This window comes from Vicia villosa, linkage group LG1 (genome assembly GCF_029867415.1).
Source record: "Vicia villosa cultivar HV-30 ecotype Madison, WI linkage group LG1, Vvil1.0, whole genome shotgun sequence".
Classification (NCBI taxonomy): Eukaryota; Viridiplantae; Streptophyta; class Magnoliopsida; order Fabales; family Fabaceae; genus Vicia; species Vicia villosa.
Genome location: NC_081180.1, coordinates 119430053 through 119455495, shown reverse-complemented (window position 1 = coordinate 119455495; position 25443 = coordinate 119430053). Strand labels below are relative to the sequence as shown.

Below are 25443 nucleotides of genomic sequence, written 5' to 3'. Positions count from 1 at the left end.
AAACCGGAGTACGGATCTTGCGCGTACACGGGTATTCCAATCAGACGAGAGTACTCCTCTAACGTAGGCATGAGCTGATAATCTGGAAAGGTGAAGCAGTGATACGTTGGATCGTAAAACTGTACCAAGGTGGGAAGGATCCCATCCACCATGTTGGTATTGAGCAAAGGCAGAAGTTTTCCGTACTTCTCCTTGAAAGCCTGGGGGTTGACCACCAGTTTTCCGAGCTTTCCCAGTTCCTCGACCTGGGGGATCTTGAAGGTGTATTTCCTAGCTCTCTTTCTCCCGTAATCCATGGTATAGATCCTTAAGTCCTTTCTCCGTTTCTCTCTTTCTCTGAAGTTCAAAACGTTCGTTATTTAGTTTCCTTGAAAAACGACTCGAAAAAGACTCTTTTTGTTTTTAGTTGTTTATGAATGATGCATGAATGCATGAATGCACACACAAGAGTTTTAAACAAACATGGCGTTGAAGGGTATAGTGGTCATGAAGTCAAAACGCAATCCCCGCCCCAATGGTAAACTAAGGTTAAGGATTTTTGTACCTGTAGAACGGGTTCTAGGGGTCTCAGAGTTTTTGCTCAACCTTAAAGATACGTTGATTGGTATCTATAAGAGAGTTTTCTCTGAGTGTAGTATCTGCGTGACAATTACTTCCGTAATCACCGCTCTACGTCCTAAAAAAGGCTTTAAGTGGGGTTAATGTGTTTCTAGGTCCTCCTGGTACAAATCAGTCTCGGAATGCAGTGGCGCAGTTAATCACAACCAGCCAGGCAAATCCCAAGAGTAGACTTGGAAACCAAGATTAGAGGGCCTTCACCGGGAAGACATCCTCCATCCTATCTTATGTTGCACTCAAATCCGGGTATAGGATTTCTCACCACAAGGGGGAATCAAGCCCTTTCCCGATACAGAATAAACAAAATAAACAAATATATATGCAACAAACACATGAAATGACACAGAGGTTAGGCAGGACCTCTCTTGTTTGAGGGGGAATTTGGCATCCCTAATTCCTCATTGGGGCTGGACCAGCAACAGGTCAACCATTGGTTTGGATGAAAAACCAAGGTTTTTAACACTTATATCCCCAGCAGAGTCGCCATTTTTCTGTGGTGTCGTTTTCTTTTACCTCCCCGTTTCACTTGGGAGGACGGCACGCTAAACCCTTCACGCGAAATTTGGAAGGAGAATGCGCCCGTGGCGGGATGAATTTTATTTCAGTTCTTCCTACGATATCACACGAACTTTCTTATTTGTCCTACGAGTAGGAAAGGGGAAAAAAGATCTCAACTAAACCCTAGGAGTTTGCTAAGTGTGGGGATTTCACCTAGACTAGAAATTCTGGAGTCCGGGGGGTCGGTTATACATAGGGAAGTGTTTAAACACCCTACATATCTGTAGTACTCTACAGGAACCTTCTCTGTGTCATTGTGATTGTGTTTGCTGCTAATGATTGGGAAAGTTTCTCCTTTGTGTTAGAAGAAGGAATTGAATTGTTTAAAGAAAGACAGACAGATAGACAGACTGACTATTTTTGGTATTTTATTAGCTCGCTGAGATTCCTTGTGAACCTCATGCCTACATATCCCTAGTGGAAGTCAGAGCTTAATGTAGTTCGGGGAACTAACTAGGGAAATTACTTGTTTTTGGGTGCCTTGTTTTGAAGCTCAAGGTTGAAGCTTGGAATTAAATCTCTGTTTACAGTAAAGAGACATGAAATTATCTCTGCAGAGAGGTATTTGTACTATTCTACCACAAACATTTTGAAAGAGTGACAGAATAACTGAATTCATTTCATTCAAGAGGGGGACCTTACTTGTGTGTGTGCAAGTATGCCAGTCAGATGCCTCTTAAATGAAAGAAAGATGCTCGTCCAAATTAGGGAAAGTGTACAAGTCTGGGGATGTGCCAGAGCATGTCTTTCAGAGTCCTAAATGGGAGACTTTGATTGAAATTGAAATTGAAATGTTTGTTTGTTTGAATGTGGTAGAGTAGTAAAAATATCTCTCTATAGAGATAAGCTATGTCTATCTACTGTATAAAAGATTTGACTTTAGCTGGCTTGTATGAGGCCCAAGCTTGAGGCTTTTTGATTGATTAATTAATATTATTGACTCTGGGAGATGACTCCATTGGGGATTAATTACAGGGTATTTTTGTGTTCTGTACAAAGCCCAGAATTGAGGCTGACTCTACTTGGAGAGTGTTTATTTGATGGATTTTGTTTGGTGTTCTGTACAAAGCCCAGAATTGAGGCTGACTCTGTTTAGGGAGACTCTATTTGTGTGCCTTGTACAAAGCCCAAGGTTGTGGCTGACTGCTGAGAAAAATTGGGTTTTTTATACTATGACTCTAGTTAGGGAAAACATGATTTTCTGCCTTGTACAAAGCCCAAGGTTGTGGCGGACTCTTAAATAAATGAATTGAGTATGGATGACTATATGAGTAAAGATCCTAAGTGTTAGGAATCTTTGACACATGAAAGATATGGTTTATCTGCCTTGTACAAAGCCCAAGGTTGTGGCTGCTGAATGATGAAGAACTCACTGGGGAGACTCTATTATCTGCCTTGTACAATGCCCAAGGTTGAGGCTGACTCTTAACAGGGGAGTTTTATTGTTTGGTGCCTTGTATGAAGCCCAAGGTTGAGGCTAACTGTTTTTGTTGGTTTTGACTCTACTGGAGATTAAAAAGACTGTTTTTCTTTGGAAGCTAACCCTTTCCAGGGATTTTGACTCAGCTGGTGAATTTGTCTATTAAAAGACTGACTTTTATCATGTTTTTGGAGGCTGACCCTTTCCAGGGGTTTTGACTCTTTTGGGGAAATTATCTCCTAAGAGAATGAAATTATTCTTTTGACTTTTTATTAATTGACTTTGGAGGCTAACCCTTTCCAGGGGTTTTTATTAAATGAAAGAATGTGGGTAGCACTCCATTAATTATTAAAGGATGAAAAGGTTGGCAGAAAGATATCTAGTGGAGACTTCTTGTTTAAAGACCAAGATGAAGGCTGACTCAATGCTGAGGGTGACCAATCATGGATCCTAGACTCTGCTAAGGAAGATTGATGAAGATAAGGGTGACAGAGACTGTCCATGTCTCTCATTCCAAAAATGTACTCAATGTGAAATTGAGACAAACTTAGCTTGTTTAAAGTCTGGTTTTAAATTGGAAGAAACTCACCAGGGTAGGCTAAAAGGTGACTAAAGACCTGTTCCTATGTTTATAAGAAACCTGATGGGTCCTTGTATACAAGCTCAAGAGGAAGCTGGAAATGCTTTTAAGAAGCCTGTGGGTCCTTGTACAAAGCCCAAGAGGAGGCTAATCGAGGGTCCTTGTTATAGCACAAGAGAAAGCTTATGTAGTTTTGAACTTATTTTGGCTCTAAGCAAATGGGTAAGAGGTTTCACCGGGAATAATTCCTCTTTGGGTGGATGTGTCCTATATTTTTGGATTCTAAGGTTTTTGCCAAGATGTTTCACCGGGAATAATTCATCTTGGGGGTTTGAACTACAGATCTCTAATTAGGAAAGAGCCTTCACCGGGAAGACATTCTCAATCCTAGGTCATATTCCTATAATATATATATAGTTTAACTGTCCTAGGGTTTACACTCAAACGTAGTTCTAAACTAATATATATATGCACAGTTTATATTTGACAGTAATTTAAATAAAGACTGTAAATTGAAAGCTTGTAAAGCCTAACCTGGATGGAGTGGAGGCCATTGAAGAAGTATGTACAGAGCCTCAACAGTATTTTTGTTGTTTTGTTGATAACAGTTGAATATATATATGATAAACAGTTAATGGTTTTTTTGAAAACAGAAGAAGTGAAGATGGACAAAGGTCACATAGGTATCTGAAGAGTTTCACCGGGAATAATGCCCTTCAAATACCAGAAGAATGTTTTGAAAACAGAAAGAAGATTTTGAAAATACAGTTTTGAAAACAAGCTAAGAAGAGAAGATTTTTGGGACTTACACTCTATTAGAGGCCCAGTACTTTGCAGTACTGGTGCAAAAGCAATTTGAAAATGATCTGGAATGACACAAGGTTTTGTTGTTTGAAAACCCTAATCATTTGATTTTATCAGAGATTGAAAATAGTTTTGAGATTTGACAAAAGTCAACTTAATTAAAGTAAAAATCAAGATTTTTATTTAATTAAGACCTAAATAATTAGGGTTTTATCATAAAATTATTTACAAAGTGATTAGGTTAAAATAAAGTGAGAATATATATTTAAAGTATTTAAGAAAACACTTAAAAACATACTATTTTAAACCTAATTAAAATTCAAGAAATAAATAATATTTTTATGATTTTTTTGATTATTCACAAAATAGGTATATTAAATGATAAGTGTGTGAAAAATGAAGTAAAAATAAATTAATTTGATAGGTTAAATATTTATGTGAAGTTGTGAAGAAAATAAGTGTGAAAAGTGGTAAAAAAATATAGAAATGTCTTCACCAAGGCTTGAACTCACGCCCTCTAAGTCACACACACAAAACAAACACCACTGAGCCAACGCGCGTGTGGTGATAGTAACTTGCATCCATTTGGTTATGTTTCAAAACAAGTTGTAAATCTTTGAAAAATATAAGAAACAAAAAGTCTGGGGCGAGGGGGATTCGAACCCCAGACTTGTGGCATGATGATACTAAGGGCGCATGTGTGGCCACTAGGGCAAGTTGTTTAGTCATTAATAAAACGCATATCACTCAAAATAAAATAACTCTGCCCTGAGATTTGAATTTTGCGCGCCACCACCATCTTCGTCTTCAACCTCAAGCTCCATGAATTTGGATTTCTGAACTCACTCATTTCTCAATCATTTGCCATGATGTAAACACGAAACTTGCTCCAATTTCACTCACGATTCTAAATATGTAACTAACATGAACTAACATTAACTACATCTAACTAATTTACCAGAAATCGTGAAGAACCCTAAAATTTCAAAATCAAATTAAATGACTATACTGAAAGATAAATGGATGATGATAGAGGGTTTTCAATCCTCTGATGATGCTGAACAAGATAGAATCGAGATATTTCACAAAGAGTACTTAAATTAAAGAGAGGGAGTTCAGAAACTTACCTCTGAAACTGAAGGTCGTGAGGATGATTGAGAGCAACTGAGCTTGAATGAATGATCTCAATAGCTTCCCTGAGACTCAATGATGCTAACTGGATGCTTATTGTAGCCTGAATCCTTCTGAATTGTTCTATGGACCTCCCTCGATTTGAACTTCAAGTGGACATGGAGGTTGTTGAATTTGGAGTTACAGGTGAGCTGCAGCCATCTGGTTAGCTTCACTATGACCTGAGGAGTGTGTCTGGATGATTGGCTTGCCTTGAAACCTTCTGAATCACTCCATGGACCTCCAACTGCAAATGCTCCAAAGTGAGAGCAACAATGGTGTTCCTCCACTTACAGAAGTGATCCAGGTGCTTGGATCACCTCAAATGATCTCCCTTGAGATGTTAGAATGCTCACTTCCCAAAGATAAGCTCTGGTTTGAAGAAATCGATTCTTCTTGCCAAAGAACTTTGAAAAACAATGAACAAGAGGAGAGAAAGAGAAAGCAAGGAATATGGTTGCTTTGGTGTGTTTTTTGAATGAGAATGAGGCCTCTATTTATAGGCAATTGGTTCAGTACTGAGTGAGAGTGTGAGCTGTAACACCCTTCTAAACCCCACGGAAATTAATAAAATAATTTTCAGAGTAAAACATGAAAACAAGGGTGCCACAATTCAATTTAGAACAAATTATCACAAATTCATTGTCATGCTTTCACTAAGGAACAATCTGTCATAATACACAAACATCTCATGTTTACACAGCGGAGAATTCATCATACGGATAAGCATAACATCATCTATGCAATATCCCACATAATCTAATACAACAACATGATAAAGTATCATCATAAAACTCTAATCTAACGTTCCCCCAGTGTTACAATATCAGAGCATGACACCGACGCTATACTAAACAAACTGACTCATGAGCTAATCCTCACCGAGCCAAAAGCCGCTACTCGCCAATCTGAAATCATCAAAGTAAGGGTGAGTCTCATCACAGTTAACAAATATTATTGCATCTTAAATAACAACACATCATAGTTATATTATTCACCCAATTCATCATATTCAGATTATCAGGAACATCTATCATTTACACAAACATCAACAGAACACATCTTTCAAGCAGACAATCATACTCAACATTAATCCAACAAAACACACAAACAACACATCATCAATATTTATAACACTGGAATACATCCAATCATGTTATAAAAGTATGCATATGTATGAACTGACACTATGCATGTGGTACCAACCTCGTCAAATGGGAATAACCCATGACCGATCCAACATCATCCAGATACGGCCCTGCCAGCACAGATTCCTCACAATGGGAATCATGCCCTTCACTGATCCAACACACCCTTATGGATACAGTATCATCAATGCACATGAATGAATGCAACATATACAACATACTTATACCATCGTCAAGTCTAATGAGTAACATCATCAAATACTCATTTCATCATCATCATTAACATCATCATCATCAAAGTATGTTTATATACATTAGCATCATTCAATACAATCAATTATCATCATCATCATCATCATTAAAGAACATACATGTGTCCACATCAATCATCATCATCAATAAGAAGAACACACATGTACCCACATCATTCCAATACAATCAATCAACATCATACAATTCTCTACAAATCATCACATCATAATGTTTTCAAAATAACAACTCATATTGTCACATGTCATCATATATGTCAACAATATATCATCCAATTAAACAAATCATCACATGACTAATATTTCCACATAGCATGTATTTTAACATATCTCATCACTTATATGTACAATACATCAATCACCAAGAAATAAAATCATACTTAAAAATAATTGGATCCACACCTCATTTTATCATTTAAACACGTAGGTTATCTCATAAGATTCATCGTGCTCGAAACGACACTAAAAACGGACCTACGGTTCGAAAGTTACACATCATTTAACTTTCCCAAGAAAACAACTAACGCTACAGTACGCGGCGCGACCAAGACTACGCGGCGCGACCTGAAGCCATACCAACACGTTCGCGGCGCCAACTCATGGACGCGGCGCGATGCGAGGAAAAGTACGCCTTCGCGGCGCCAACACTAGGACGCGGCGCGAACTGGCGATTTCATAGATTTTCGGGTCTGCGTCAGACCTGCGATTTGACTCAATTTGAGTCCAAAACTGACTCTAAACATCATATACAGGCAGCTAATCATCAATTGCATCATTATTCATCATCACACATCAAAACAACACATAATCAACCAATAATCCATTGCAATTTTCATCAATTCATAACCTCCCTAAACCTAACATATGACCCAATTGACTCAACAACATCCCTAATCAATATTATTATCTAAGAACACGATAATAGATGATAACCAGAGAGTCCCCCCTTACCTTAGCCAAGAGTTCTTGATCTTTGGTCCTCTCCTCCTTGTTTCCTCTTTACGTTCCTCAGCTCTTCTCTTCCACTTCTCATCTTTCACGTTCTGACTCCTTTTTCCTCATTTTCCAATTTTCCTTATTATTTTATAAAATAAGCCTTAATTGGAACAAGACCTTTTACTAACATAGCACCCCCCCCTCTTTACTAACACCACACTTGGCCCAATAGCCTATCTCATATTTCTTTCCAAATAATTCCACAAAATACTGAATAATTCCAAATAATAATTTAATTTCCAATTAAATTAAATTTAGAAAATATGGGGTGTTACAACTCTCCCCCACTAAAAGAGTTTTCGTCCTCGAAAACATACCTCAAGTAACCAGCTCGTATAAGAGTCCTTCACCTGACTCTCCAGCTCCCAATTAACAGTACCATCAGTCCATCCTCAAAATCCATCTGACATAACCAACAGGAAGCATGTTTCACACATTCAAATCCCAGTTCTTATGTCACCTTTGACTATCCAAAGTATACCACCCGCTATATCTCCAAAAAGATTAGCACAACAGAACATAGGTATAACCTATACAATACGCTCAACAAACGAGTAATACAATTACACAATTTATAGTATGATCACACTGATCAACACTGCAGTAATGCATTCCATCTACCAAACATACCAACCTTAGACACACCTTTCCATCTAAGTGATAATGTAATACTTACCTTTTTCATCAACCACTTCCTTCAAGAAACTCAATACTCGTATTCTTATACCATTGAATTCCAATTATCTGACTCCTCTTAAGTCACACCAGTAATTATCCAACACGTTACATTCCGCTTTTTCCGCACTACTCTGACTACTCATCACAATCACCTATACCAAATAGATTTCTGAGTTTTACCTGATTCCGACTCTCTTTACTCCTTCGTTTCAAGGATCATTCTTTACCATCCATGGTACTAGTCCACCACTCATCAATACTTACTCGCACTTAAAACCAAATTCCTGATTTACTTCATCTATTAAACATTCCAACCATCGGAATGAGTGCACACACAAGTAATTATAATCACGCTCGTCATCCTCGATACACCATTTCTTACAAAACAACTCGATTTGAGTTTCGCTCTTTTCTAAGAATTAAATCAATTTCTCCCTTCATAGAGTATAATTCCTCATTATATCTGGAATCTACAATAACCCCTTGACAACAACACAAAAATATCACAACGTCACATAGCATCAACTCTTCGTTTTAATTCCGCCGAATACGTACTCGTTAATTACGCACAACCATAATAACATATTCATCATCTCGGCAATTATTCAAAGGAGTTATAATTCTCCGACACGACATCCTTACATCCACTGAATTCTAAATCCAACATATAGATCAATACATATTCTCTATGTAGGCTTCCGACATATTAATTCCTTACTTCCCGCGAGTAGTACTCATAACACTACTCCTCATCACAATTTTGCTGCGCGACTCCGATTACCCATCTTAAGTCATCATCCACCATGTCGCACTCTTTCATATTCACTTCTTCATAAGTTCACACAACATAGTGAGTGATTATTCTCACGGCTCAGTATCCATCACATCTTAAACCATTAAGGTAACAAAACAAGCTTATCTCTTCTATATGATTTCATCTACTACCAACAAGAGATTTAGGGTGATCAAGTCCTAAATTTGTCAATATTAGTTGAAAATCATATTTAAGCATAAACCGTCGTTACTACATAATAGTGTCCATTTTCCGAGTTTGCACCCAAACTCATTAACATCGTCATAGCCCAATAATTCACTACGGTGTCCTTCTAGGATATCCTTCAGAAGCTCATAACATCAGTTACGCAAATCCAATCACTCAACCTCATTACATCGTTTTCGTCGATTCTGAATTCACCGCCTTTACTTTGGTAATTCAAAGTCAACCTATCGATCAACTCAACATAATCTTTCTGACCTTCTCTAATCTCGTCAAGAATACCACTAGTCATCTTCTAGCATACTCAATCTCACTATTAGGATCACCTTCACATACCAACTCAAGTCTCTAAATTGTCCAATTAAATCCAACTCATTCATCCTTAGCACCGACATATTTAAAGACTTCTTACGCAACACAATAGCACAACATTTATAACTCGTGGTTTTAATCCGAATTCTATTACATCCCTCACGTCCAATTATCATCCCACTCGGAATCTCAACAAAGTCTCCCTCACGTCAACAATGTTAGAAATTCTCTACAATCCTTCTTTTATACTTATCGTTACCTTGCCATCACAAATACGATTCCAATAGTTCTAAAGTTTATTCCATCCTTACTATTAATTCACTTCTCCCTAAAATCCATCGGCCCTCAAACCATCTTTATTACCGAACAGCTCATCAACTTATTCATCAACATCACGTTCCACTCAATTTTTGTTTCAAACAATCACGGTAGTAGGCATTCCTATCCAACCAGTTTCACGCTTCCATAACCGACTTCAGAACCTCTCCTCATAGGGTCACTCTACCGTATTTATAACTCTTCCATAAATTAGAACACAATCCCTCCTCCTCGTAGGTTCAAACGACACGTCAATCTGACACTCAGAACCCAAGATATGAATTTTCCAATCATTGCCCGAAAAATGCAACACTGACTCATGCAGCGACACTCTATACGATATATCCAAAACTCCTCAATTGGTAGATTCAATTCTTAAAATCACTCCTCAACAAACCTGTTAGTTGTTCCTTCGATCCCTTCAACACTGACACTGACATCCCGTGCAGTACCAACAAACAAGTCTAGTTCTAAGAGCACGCGTAACCGCAACTTCACCTCTTTCCAACATCATTCTGTCACAATTAAATATATTACAGCTGCTGCAACCATTTTTATAACAAAGTTCATCTCATTAGCTTTCCGACGCTTCAAACGGAACTCAATTCGGGTGTCCAGAACTCCAGTTATGAATTTTCGAAGTTCCGCAGCTATTCAGCAATTTCCCTGCGTTTTGCATACGAAAATCTCACTCCAAAACTCATTCTCTTCAACTCGATCACATTCCAAACAGCCCCTTATCGTATCTCTCCACTTCCAAACATCCTCATAACTTAAGCGACGCATTCCCCCGCCGAAGTCCGCTTTCTGCAACCTCACGACAACAATCCTCCTTGCAAACTCGTAACTGAACCTCTTCCGAGACGCAAGGCTACTCAACTGACAACTTTGCAGCACACCGGCAGAGCCGACACATCGCAATTCTCCAATCTCCTTCTCTTACAATAACTGTCAATTACCTCTAATCACCTTCAACTCGGAAAACAACAAACTCCGACAACGCTCGCACTGTCTCCAACAACAGCCTACTGAATCAATCTTCTTCAACTGAAACAAAACCGAGAAGCGAAGCTTCTCCCCCACTTGTTTCAATCCAACACCCGCAACAAACAACCAAGTACCGACAGTGATTCGCTCACATGTCGCGTACCAAGGAATAAAATGCCGACAATATACAACTGTCGCGCAACTCAACTGACTCAACAATTGGCCGGACGGACCGACCTGCTCTGATACCACTATTGTAACACCCTTCTAAACCCCACGGAAATTAATAAAATAATTTTCAGAGTAAAACATGAAAACAAGGGTGCCACAATTCAATTTAGAACAAATTATCACAAATTCATTGTCATGCTTTCACTAAGGAACAATCTGTCATAATACACAAACATCTCATGTTTACACAGCGGAGAATTCATCATACGGATAAGCATAACATCATCTATGCAATATCCCACATAATCTAATACAACAACATGATAAAGTATCATCATAAAACTCTAATCTAACGTTCCCCCAGTGTTACAATATCAGAGCATGACACCGACGCTATACTAAACAAACTGACTCATGAGCTAATCCTCACCGAGCCAAAAGCCGCTACTCGCCAATCTGAAATCATCAAAGTAAGGGTGAGTCTCATCACAGTTAACAAATATTATTGCATCTTAAATAACAACACATCATAGTTATATTATTCACCCAATTCATCATATTCAGATTATCAGGAACATCTATCATTTACACAAACATCAACAGAACACATCTTTCAAGCAGACAATCATACTCAACATTAATCCAACAAAACACACAAACAACACATCATCAATATTTATAACACTGGAATACATCCAATCATGTTATAAAAGTATGCATATGTATGAACTGACACTATGCATGTGGTACCAACCTCGTCAAATGGGAATAACCCATGACCGATCCAACATCATCCAGATACGGCCCTGCCAGCACAGATTCCTCACAATGGGAATCATGCCCTTCACTGATCCAACACACCCTTATGGATACAGTATCATCAATGCACATGAATGAATGCAACATATACAACATACTTATACCATCGTCAAGTCTAATGAGTAACATCATCAAATACTCATTTCATCATCATCATTAACATCATCATCATCAAAGTATGTTTATATACATTAGCATCATTCAATACAATCAATTATCATCATCATCATCATCATTAAAGAACATACATGTGTCCACATCAATCATCATCATCAATAAGAAGAACACACATGTACCCACATCATTCCAATACAATCAATCAACATCATACAATTCTCTACAAATCATCACATCATAATGTTTTCAAAATAACAACTCATATTGTCACATGTCATCATATATGTCAACAATATATCATCCAATTAAACAAATCATCACATGACTAATATTTCCACATAGCATGTATTTTAACATATCTCATCACTTATATGTACAATACATCAATCACCAAGAAATAAAATCATACTTAAAAATAATTGGATCCACACCTCATTTTATCATTTAAACACGTAGGTTATCTCATAAGATTCATCGTGCTCGAAACGACACTAAAAACGGACCTACGGTTCGAAAGTTACACATCATTTAACTTTCCCAAGAAAACAACTAACGCTACAGTACGCGGCGCGACCAAGACTACGCGGCGCGACCTGAAGCCATACCAACACGTTCGCGGCGCCAACTCATGGACGCGGCGCGATGCGAGGAAAAGTACGCCTTCGCGGCGCCAACACTAGGACGCGGCGCGAACTGGCGATTTCATAGATTTTCGGGTCTGCGTCAGACCTGCGATTTGACTCAATTTGAGTCCAAAACTGACTCTAAACATCATATACAGGCAGCTAATCATCAATTGCATCATTATTCATCATCACACATCAAAACAACACATAATCAACCAATAATCCATTGCAATTTTCATCAATTCATAACCTCCCTAAACCTAACATATGACCCAATTGACTCAACAACATCCCTAATCAATATTATTATCTAAGAACACGATAATAGATGATAACCAGAGAGTCCCCCCCTTACCTTAGCCAAGAGTTCTTGATCTTTGGTCCTCTCCTCCTTGTTTCCTCTTTACGTTCCTCAGCTCTTCTCTTCCACTTCTCATCTTTCACGTTCTGACTCCTTTTTCCTCATTTTCCAATTTTCCTTATTATTTTATAAAATAAGCCTTAATTGGAACAAGACCTTTTACTAACATAGCACCCCCCCCTCTTTACTAACACCACACTTGGCCCAATAGCCTATCTCATATTTCTTTCCAAATAATTCCACAAAATACTGAATAATTCCAAATAATAATTTAATTTCCAATTAAATTAAATTTAGAAAATATGGGGTGTTACATGAGCTTGCTTAATGGGAGAGTTTGGTTTCTTAGCCATGAAGGAATTCAAAGAATATTCCAAGTGCAATGATGAGCTCTTTGATACCACTCCCTAGCCATCGGTTTTGCTTGATCTTAGGGGACCAAATGGCTGCAGAAATGAGCTCCAATTGGTTGGGAGAAGATTCCTTTGATGAATCACCAATTTGTCATAAATTCAAAAATGCAATCATTACATAATCACATGCATTTGTTTTTGGAATCTTCTCTAATCCTTATGCAATGATGAAAATGGATGTATGGCATGGTTTCAGATGTGTTATGGGTCGTGTAGCATCCATAAGAGAGGTTATTTGCACAAAATTTGCAAAGTCCAATTTGCACATGACCTATAATTTTACTTCATGAGGCCAACTTTGAACAAGCATAACTCTTAGCTCAAATTGAATTTGGAGAAGGTTGAACACAATTTGGAAAGCCCTAAACATCTACTTCAAATCATTAGTTTATGTCTTCTTCAGAATCATTTGGGAAATTTGTGAAAAATGAGCTCAAAGTTGGATGAAAACTAGGTTAAAACACTTAGAAAAATTTCTAAGTGTTTATGACCTAAACTTCAAAATCTCCAAAACTTCATAAATGGTTGATCTTTTGAAAAAAGTTCCTTTGTAAGATGTTGTTTTATTTTGCAAGATCTACAACTTTCATGTTGGAAGTTTTTTGAGTTGTGTAGGTGAAATTTTGAGATCTCACCATGCCTTCAAAAACCCTAATTCCCGACTTTTCGCTCCTTGATGAATTTCTTTGAATTTCTTTGGCCAAATGACTTTGACATCCATATATTGATGATATTGATCTTTGAAAGTCATTTTTTGACCAAAAACCTTAAAAGTCAATGATGATCCTTCACAGTTGACTTTTTCCTGACAAAGTGACTTTTTGGGCTTTTGTGTAGAAATAAGATCTTCTCCCCAAATGGATGATATAAATGGATTATATGGAGGTAGTAGAGATCCTTAAATCATGTCTTGAGTTTTGGATTCATGCCCTGATCAGAAGTCAACTATCTTGGTGAATTAGGTCAAAACCCTAATTTGTCGACCATGTGAAAGTAATGACTGTAGACTTTGAATTGAAGTGTGATGTCCAGTAGACCTTGTAATATGAGTTATTTGAAGATGATTGATGTCTTTGAATGACCCTCTGAGGTTTTTTAGGGTTTCCCAAATGTGATCCCTGATTTCAGTCCTTGACAGGCTCAAAACCCTAATCTGGTGACCTGAGTAAACCTGTACTCATATGACTGGATGTCTAATCAATCATAGATGAGAAAAGTGAAGTTTTTGAGCCCCATGATTGTATTAGAGACTAGTCTTTGTATTGATTGATCCTTTGCCTGAGCTTTCTTGTCTTTGAGCATCCTCGATTAGGTACCAGATGGAGAAATGACTGCTCTGAGTACTTGTCTTGACCTGATGAAAAATCCTGAAGACATGCCATCTCAGGGGGGTCAAAAATTAGGGTATGACACGGACATGCACGCTTCTATTGACAGGGCATACAACAATTCGGCAAATGGTTGGCACAACCCCCCGTCAAAGCATGAACTACTGTATTAGGCATATAGCACAAAATTTTATGAGAGAGATCAAAGATAAATTTTTGAAGAACCACTTGGTGAACGCGGGGTATGCCTTAAACCAACCTGGATTTCAATACTACCGCCGAGAAATAGCATTGAAAAATCCAGATGCAGGGAGGTGGATTGACAGCATTGACAGAGCGAGATGGACTAGGTCATACGACGATGGGGCTAGGTGGGGCCACATGACTACAAATCTTGTGGAATCAATGAACGGGGTTTTTAAAGGCATGCGAAACCTACCTGTAACTGCCTTGGTTAGTGCTACGTATTTTCGGATGGCAACTTTGTTCGCCACAGGAGGTAAGCGGTGGAATTCAGTGTTACAAACACAACAGGTATACAGCGATGTCTGCATGAAATATATACAACAAGAATCTGCCAAGGGTAACACTCATCGAGTGACCGAGTTCGACTGTCACGGCCACACCTTCAGTGTAAAAGAAACAATTAACCACAACCAGGGGCTTCCACGACAACAGTATCGCGTCTAAATCCTAGGTCGTTGGTGCGACTGTGGCCAATTTCAAGCATATCGCATGCCTTGCTCCCATGTCATTGCAGCATGTTCACATACTCACTTTGATGCATTATCTTTGGTATCCGAAATTTACAAGGTATCAACGTTGCTCAACGTATACGACAATTACTTTCCGGTGGTAGCAATAGAGGCATATTGGCCTGTGTACGAGGGGGGAACAGTTTGGCATAATGATTTAATGCGTCGGAATAAAAGCGGTCGACCAAACAGCAGGCGTATTAGAACCGAGATGGACGCCACTGAAAAAATGCAGAGGAAGTGTAGTATATGTCGTGAGGTAGGACATAATAGGAACAAATGTCCCCAGGCCCGGCCCATAGGTAAGGCAAGTGAGGCCTATGCCTAGGGCCTCAAAAAAATTTTTTTTTTACCTATTCTATATTGGTTCTGTACAGTACCGTTAAAATTATAATTTCTTTATACTGGACCGTTACTTGAAGCTAAAGAGTCACCTAGTACATAGCACTTGCAGTTTTTCAATGTAATAATTTTAATCATTAACAATTTAACATTACTTTCTCTCTCTTCACATTAATCATATTAAATAGTACTGCAAGTAAAATTATACTCTACTTGTGCCAATATTCTTTCTCTTTGTCTACCTCCATCTCATCCGTATTCATTCTGCTAACCACCTCTACCTCTTATTTCTCATCCAAATTTTGAAAAGAAAATCAAATATTATAAAAGAAAGCACATTAGCACAAAAAGAAGAACAACAAATACAAGGTTAAAGCAACATTACTAATATCAGGTTTTATTTATTTAATTTTAATGATTTAATTTTTATTCTTAATAATTTAATTTGTTTTATGCTTAGTGAATTTTATTTGTTATATATTTTCTCTTTTTAATTCTGGTATTTTATTTTAGAATAGAAAAGTGTCAACACGAAAATTTGAATCAGGAAGTTCAAAATTGAAGAGAAAAAAAAGAATTGAATCTTTAGTGAAATCACAAAAGGGAGCTTTAGATAAATTTATCAAAACAAACAAAAAAAATAAATTTGAAAATATAGGCGATTATTCATTGAATGAACAAATTAACAACAATGTAGAAGCTAACATTGTAGACATGAACGAAAATGAAAATGTAGATTTGGTAGAAGAACTTAACAGTTTAGACGAAGTTAATAACTTAGAAAATCATGAAAATACAAATAGTGATTTATTAATAGAAGAACTTGATAGTGTAGACACCACTAAAAATATATGTGATCCAAGTCAGTGGACAAATATTAGTACTAATTTGAGAGATTTCTTAGTAGAAAAAGGTCCGCTTAAAGTTATCGATATAGATTTTCCTAAGGATGAATCTTCAAGACATTTTTCTTCCTCATTTTATATTAAAAAATTATCAAACGGAGAAAAACGTGAAAGAAGATGGCTAATATATTCTCAAGATTTGGATAAAGTATTTTGTTTTTGTTGTAAATTGTTTAATACTCTTTCTAGTACAAGCAAATTAGCAAGTTGTGGTATTAAAGATTGGAAAAATTTGAGTTCTAAGTTGAGGAGTCATGAGATGAGTAATGAACACATCGTTAATATGAGTTCATGGGTTGATCTAGAAACAAGATTGCTAAAAAATAAAACAATTGACATACATGTTCAAGAACAAATAAATAGAGATAGAGAACATTGGAGAAATGTTTTATTTAGAATAATTGCAGTTGTTAAAACTCTTGGAAGAAACAACTTAGCCTTTCGTGGAACAAATGAAAAGATTTATCAAGAACATAATGGAAATTTCTTAAGTCTTATTGAAATGATTGCTGAATTTGATCCTATAATGCAAGAACACATTCGTCGAATTAAAGATAAAGAAATTCATAATCATTACCTTGGGCATAGGATACAAAATGAATTAATAAATTTGATAGCAAATGAAATTAAAACAAAAATTATTCAAAAAATTAAAAATGCAAAGTATTTTTCAATTATACTTGACTGCACCCCTGATATAAGTCATCAAGAGCAAATGACTTTTGTCTTACGATGTGTTGATATTTCTTCTACTCCAATACAAATCTTTGAATATTTTGTAGAATTTTTAATAGTAAATGATACAACTGGAAAAGGTCTTTTTGATGCAATTATAAATGAGATAAATATTATTGGACTTGATATTAGTAACCTAAGAGGACAAGGTTATGATAATGGGTCTAATATGAAAGGAAAACATCAAGGAGTGCAAAAAAGATTTTTAGACATTAATCCTAGATCATTTTATACTCCATGTGGTTGTCATAGTTTAAATTTATTACTTTGTGACATGGCTAATTGTTGTCCTAAAGCTACATCTTTTTTTGGAGTGTTGCAACGTATATATACACTATTTTCTTCGTCTACTAAAAGATGGAAAATTTTACAAGATCATATCCCTAGCCTAACACTTAAATCATTGTCACAAATACATTGGGAAAGTCGTATTGAAAGTGTGAAAGCTTTGAGATTTCAAACTTTACAAATAAGAGATGCTTTGTTAAAATTATGTGAAATTATCGATGAACCTAAAATAAAAAGTGAAGCAGAATGTTTAGCAACTTATGAGCTTGAAAATTTTGAATTTTTATTAGGCATGGTTATTTGGTATGATATATTATTTGCAGTAAATTCTATTAGTAAAAATATGCAATCAAAAGATATGCGTATTGATGTTGCTATAGAACAATTAAAAGGGCTTATTTTATTTTTGGAAAAATATAGGGAAAATGGGTTTGAAAATGCTATGATTTCTGCAAAAGAAATTGCTTTTGAAATGGATATAGAACCAAAATTCCATGAAAAACGTATTATTCGTAGAAAGAAACAATTTGATGAAATTATTGACAATGAAGTTGTAAAATCTCCTGAAGAATCATTTAAAAGTGACTACTTCTTATATATAATAGATCAAGCAATCACTTCATTTCAAAGTAGATTCGAACAATTTAAAATATATAGTGATATTTTTGGTTTTCTATTTGGCATTGAGATGTTAAAATCCATTGAAGTTGAAAATTTAAAAGAGAATTGTTTCAACTTTGAACGATCATTAAAACATAATGACAAAACTGATATTGATGGATTAGATTTATTTATGGAACTACAAATTTTAAAAGATATAATAAAAGTAGAAAATGATACACCAATTGATATACTTAATTATATAAAGAGACTTGATTCTTTTCCAAATGCATATATTGCTTACAGAATAATGTTAACAATTCCTATAACTGTTGCATCTGCCGAGAGAAGTTTTTCAAAATTAAAGTTAATAAAATCTTATTTAAGATCAACCATGTCTCAACAAAGATTAAGTGGATTGGCTTTATTATCAATTGAAAAAGAAATATTAAATGAAATCGATTACAATAATTTAATAAATGATTTTGCATCTCAAAAAGCTCGTAAAATAAAATTTTAAATAAAATTAATTTTAATTTTAATTTTAATTTAAAAGGCCTCATTTTAAAATTCGTCTCAGGCCACAATATGTGTTGGGCCGGCCCTGAATGTCCCAGTCGTGGATCTAGCTCCACAACATAGTTTTTAGTTGCAATGATATTTGTGATTTACTTTTTCAATGAAATGGACTTTTTTTCATTAATTAGATGGATTACAACAGCACAACAAACAACAAACATTAGGCCTATAAATAACTTTTTACCTAAAAACACAACAAAACAACAACACAACAAACAACACAACAAACAAATAAAATCTAGGAAATTATAGCGGTTAAAACAATGTTGTCTGTTCCGTCCATTATTTGTTCAGTATCATGGTCGGTTTTCACATCAACCCACCAACGGATCGGCTCTCCGGTCCTAAGCGACACCCTTGTTCTAAGCCTCTGAATCCTTTTTATTTCTTCGTCGGGACTGTACTCCCCTTCTAACTGTGCCATAAGAGTTCGCTTCAGGTTGTTGAAGTCGCGGATGTTCCAAAACGTCACCGCCATAGGAGGTTTGACCGGGGAAAAAATTACATGACCATAACATCTCTTATATTCCAGCGCCGGCACGGGACGGCTGGATGATGTTCGTTCCCATGACTGCGGCCTTATGCGAGACATGATCAATAATGTGAAGTGAAAATGGAGAAAATGAAGGAGAAAATAATGAAGAATGATTGCATGATGAGATGCTATATATAGGCACAAATATTAAGTGCTGTCGCCACTCAAGGAGGCGACCGGGACAGCTGGATGCAACTAAAAAATAATATAAAAAAATAATGGAAAAAAATAGTTGAAAAAAATAATGGAAAAAAAATTTCCAAAAAAATAATATAAAAAAATAATGTTGAAAAAATAGTTGAAAAAAATAATATAAAAAATTAATGGAGAAAATATAGTAAATAAAATAAATAACATAAAAAAATGAAAAAAAAAATAAGGGGGGGGGGGGGGGGGGTGTTGTCGCCAGGGGGGTGGCGACAACACCTATTTGTTGAACGTAGGCGTCAGGCCCACTGGCGATAATGCATTGGGCTAAACGTTGTCGCCACCCCCTGGCGACAACGTGTTGTTTTTTTAAAAAAAAAAAAAAAACCATTTTTCGTAATTTTTTTGAAAAGTTGGTTATTTTTGAATTTTTTTTTAAAAATTGAATATTCAAAAAAAAATTCACTATTTGCTCGTGCACACACTGCGAGCAATTCACTTGACTTATTAGGTGATTATTATAGTTATTCTATTTCGCTTTTTGCACATGATTTATTATTATGTATAATTTTAGTTATTCTATTTTATTTTATTCATTATTTTGATTCACCATTTTTTGTGATTTTATAATCATTTAATTTATGATTGAAGTCTCTTAATATATATATATATATATATATATATATATATATATATATATATATATATATATATATATATATATATATATATATAACCTCCATAATTTCCCTCCTCCGTGACCTTAAAAAATAGGCACTAGCGGAAACGTGAAATATAAGCTTAAAGATATAAGGACATTTTAGCGTGGAAAACCTTCTCAATATGAGAAAGGAAAAATCACAGGACCCTTAGGCCTCTTAAACTTCCACTATAATGATAATGAGAATACAACAACTTCACCCTAAAGTGGAACTCACTACAATGTATCTCTCAATTTACAAAAAACACTCTCACAAAGAAACTCTCTATGAAGAACAATTTTCTCTCTTGAGCAAGGCTCTCTTTCTCTCTTGCTTCTTTTACTTCTCTTTTGTATTGTGATTTGAATGTGTTGCTTATGGTCCTATTTATAGAAGAAGTAAGCCAAAGGTACCTTACATGCATTAAGACACTTGTCTTTTGTCTTCCATGCAAAATACCAAGTGTTCTTAGCAAATCATGCACCATAACAAGTGTTCTTTACAAAGCATGCACAATAACAAGTGTTCTTTACAAGACATGCACCATAACATGTGTACACCATAAACCTTTCTACTTGTCATCACATGCAATCTTCCATTTTTGTCAAATGTATGTTGGTCATGTGGAAATGGTTGGACCCCGCATTTCCTCCCTCCAACCATAGGGGAATGACCTTGATTAGTTTGGGGTTGCTTCCAATCCAGCAACTTGTTTGCAAAGCTCTATCTTTTCTTTTGGTAGAGGTTTTGTCATCATGTCTGCCCCATTATTATTAGTGTGAACTTTCTCTACTTTCAACAATTTACTCTCCAACACATATTGAATGGTATGTCGAGTTCTTGCTGAGATGAATTGCACTCTGATTGTCGCAATAGAGAATATAACTTTCTTGATTTTGACCTAACTCTTGTATGAACTTCTTCATCCCACATGATCTCCTTACAACCTTCAGTGATTGCAATGTATTCAACTTCCGTGGTACTCAAAGCAATGCACTTTGGTAATCGTGATTTCCATGAGACAGCTCCCCCTGCAAAAGTAATCAAATACCCAGAAGTAGATCTTCTTGAATATACATCTCTTGCCATATCTTTATCTACATACTCACTGAGTAATTTCTTTTCATTGCCAAATAACAAACACTGTTTGGTAGTTCCTCTTAGTTACCTCAATATCCATTTCACAGCATTCTAGTGCTCCTTTCCTGGATTCGACAGGAATCTACTCACAACTCCTACCGTATAAGTAATGTCTGGTCTTGTACAAACCATTGCGTACATAAGACTACCCACAGCTGAAGAATAAGGTACGTTGCTCATTTATTCTTTTTCTTCTTCATTTCTTGGACATTGTGTCTTACTGAGTTTCAGGTGACCAAGTAGTGGTACATGCACAAGTTTAACATTATGCATGTTGAACCTCTCAAGGACTTTCTTGATATAATCTTCTTGTGACATCCACAACATTCTTTTGGGACGACCTCGAATGATCTTCATTCCAAGAATCTTCTTTACTGCACCTAAATCTTTCACGGCAAAAGATTTGCTCAATGCCTTTTTTAGAGCAACTATCTTTGTTTTGTCTTTCCCAATAATGAGCATATCATCAACATACAACAAAAGTATGATGGATTCACCATTATCATATTTCTTCACAGACACACAATGGTCTGCAAATGTCTTTTCAAATTTATGTTCGGTCATGAAGAGTTCAAACTTCTTATACCATTTCCTTGGAGCTTGCTTCAGCCCATATAGACTTTTCTTCAAGCGACACACAAGGTGTTCTTTGTCTGGTTCTACAAATCCTTCGGGTTGCTCCGTGTATATTTCTTCCTCTAAATCTCCATGTAAGAATGTTGTTTTAACATCAAGTTTCTCTATCTCCAAGTCTAGCATTAAAGCTATACCAAGGATTTCTCTTATGGATGTCATCTTCACCACTAGTGAGAATATATCTTCGAAATATATGTCTTTCTTTTGATGGAAGTCCTTCACAACAATTCGTGCTTTGTATCTGGGGTTTGGGTTGTTCTATTCAGATTTGAGTTTGAACACCCACTTGTTTTGCATAGCCCTTCTTCCATTTGGTAAATCCACAAAGTCATACGTCTGGTTCTCTTTCAATGACTGCAATTCTTCTTGCATGGCTTGCATCCATTTTTCATTGTCATCCGTCTCAATGGCTTCCATGAAGCTTAGAGGTTCTCCTTCATCGATGAGAGTGACATACTCATTTAGGGAATATATTCTTGATGGTTGTCTTACTCGCATGGATCTTATTTCTTGAGGTTCTTGGTCCCTCTGATCAGTCTCTGTCATTTGCTCTTCCAATATTTCCTGGACTTGTTCTATTTGGTCAGGTTGCTCTATATAATTGGGTTGTACTGTCTGATCAGGTTCAATATCTTGTTGAGGAATCTCTCCCCCTGATTTTTGTACTACAATGGTCTTTGGCTTCTTAGATTTAATATTATGGATTGTTTAATCTTCATAAAATACCACATCTCTGCTTCGAACAATCTTCTTGTTTGCAGGATTCCATAGTCTGAAGCCAAGTTCATCTCTTGGAGAACCAAGGTATATGCACTCCTTCGTCTTACTATTGAGTTTTTCTATTTCATATTTGGGAATATGGACAAATTCCCTACACCCAAATACTCTCAATTGACCGTAAGAGGCTTTCTTTCCATACCATACTTCATCCGATATCTCTCCATTTAATGGTCTTGGGGGAGACAAGTTTATCAAATCAATTGCAGTTCTTGCTGTTTCACCCTAAAATGGTTTGGGAAGTTTTGCATGAGAAAGCATGCTTCTGACTTTCTCAGCAATTGTTCTGTTTATCCTTTCTGCTATTCCATTCATTTGGGGAGTCTTCGAAGGTGTCTTGTCATGTCTTATCTCATGAGCTTTACAATATGCTTCAAATGGGCCAAGGTATTCACCTCCATTGTCACTTCTTAAGCATTTTAACTTTCTTCCAAATGCTCGTTCTATAGAGGCGTGAAACTCCTTGAAAGCTTGTGGAACTTGATCTTTCTTCTTTAATGGATACACCCACATCTTTCAGGAGTGATCGTTAATGAAGGTAACAAAGTATTGTGCGCCACCTAGAGACCTTTCAGATGTGGAGCAAACATCTGAGTGAACAAGATCTAGGATTTTCTTCCGTCTTCTTACATCATCTGATCTTTGAAAAGATACCCTGTGTTGTTTTCCTACTAGACAGTCTTCACAGGATTCAAGTGGTTGCCTCTTGGTATTTGAAAGGTAGTATTTAGCAAGAATCTCTAAACCTTTCTCTCTCACGTGGCCAACTTGTTTGAGCCACAATTCTTTGGTTGCATCTTGAGAAACATTAGTCTCTCCCTTGTTTATCTTTCTTTGCATGATGTATAGGGAGCCTTCCTTTTTGCCACGAGTAATTGTCATGCTCCTTTTTCTAAGTTTCCATCTACCACCACTAAAATGGATTATCATCCTCAAGTCATCCAACTTTCCTACTGAGATAAGATTTAGACGCATTTCTGGTACATGTCTTCCTTCAACACGAGTTTATTGTCATTTTTTGTGATCATAGTCACTTCACCAATACCAACAATCTTGCTTGTGACATGGTTTCCCATATTCACCGTACCAAAATCTCCCCTTTGGTATGATGAGAATAATTCTTCATGAGATGTAACGTGGAAAGATGATCTTGTGTTAACTATCCAAGTGCAATCATCGAATGCAACATTTAGATAATTGTTATCTCCTAAAAGGAAAAGATTCTCATCATTCAAGGCTACTGCAGTTGTGGTTCCATCTTCCTTATTCTTCTTTGGGTTTATCAAATCGGGATGGATTGTTCCATCATGTTTATCTCTCTTTAAGAATCTACACTCAGGTCTTCTATGGTCAGGTTTGCCACAATAATAACAACTCAGTCTTGGGCGAGTCTTGGATCTAGCTTGTGATCTCCCATGACTTCCTCTTTCACGATTATTACTCCTTCCTCTATTATTAATAATGTTCGTTTCGAACTGGTTGTTGAAGCCTCTTTCCCCCTGTCTTGACTCTTCATTTAGTAAGGAATCTGTAACGGAATCCATGACAAGTTTTCCATCTGGAGCATAGTTACTAAGAGTAACGACTAGAGTGTCCCAAATCTCAGGTAGAGAACTTAGGATTAGAATAGTTTGTAACTCATAATCTATCTTCATGTCAGCTTTCGTCAATTGATTCACAATGCCTTTGAAGGTATTCAAATGCTCGATCATGTTTTGGCCATCTGAGTTCTCCAATTTCACCAGTCGTCTGACAAGGTGAGCATTGCTTCTCGATGTCTTCTTTTGAACCAATGATTAAAGTTTGGTTCATAACTCATACGCATTGGTATAAGTTGATACATGCTCGAATAAACTTCTATCTATGTATTTTCTAATCATGGTAATTGCCTTCCGATTTTGGAGCTCCCACTCTTTTTCTTTCTTCTCCGTTGGCTTATCCTTTTCGGAAATTAGATCATACAAATCTTTACAATATAGGTGCTCTTCCATCACCAGCTTCCAATAAGTATAATTATCAGCAGTCAACTTGAACATATCTCCATCATGACTGATAAAACCCTCCATTTTGAGAATACAGAAAAATAGTTCCTTTAACTAGGAGTTTTATAAATAGTGTCGTACACTGGAAAAGTCAATGTAGTTTGTGAATACTGCAACTAGAAAATTCACAAGAAAGAGAGGTGGGTCAATATTGACACTCTTAAATACCAAGTCTTTCCTTAGCTAGAACTTACTAAGACACACTTCCACAATACTACGATTTAATTCCAACAATAATAGTTCTTTTCTGATGTGGAAGATCAGACAATATTGCAACCACAGAGCATACTAAGAACTTTATTATAAGTAGAACACCGTAGTATCTCAGAGCTTACAGAGTACTCTGATACCCCTGGCTAATTCCCTCCTCCGTGAACTCAAAAAATAGACTCTAGTGGAAACGTGAAATGTAAGCTTAAAGACACAAGGAAATTTTATCATGGAAAACCTTCTCAATATGGGAAAGGAAAAATCATGGGACCCTTAGGCCTCTTAAACTTCTACTATAATGATAATGGAAATATAACAACTTCACCCTTAGGTGGAACTCACTATAATGTATCTCTCAATT

The 25443-nt window shown here is 36.4% G+C and overlaps 1 protein-coding gene across 1 annotated transcript; it reads left to right on the top strand.

Annotated features, from left to right (window-relative positions):
• Positions 1 to 16501: 16501 nt before the first annotated feature.
• Positions 16502 to 18835, top strand: LOC131652705 (uncharacterized). Its single transcript, XM_058922649.1, has one exon. The coding sequence runs from the start codon at positions 16502 to 16504 to the stop codon at positions 18833 to 18835; it is 2334 nt and encodes a 777-aa protein (XP_058778632.1).
• The last annotated feature ends 6608 nt before the right edge of the window (positions 18836 to 25443 follow it).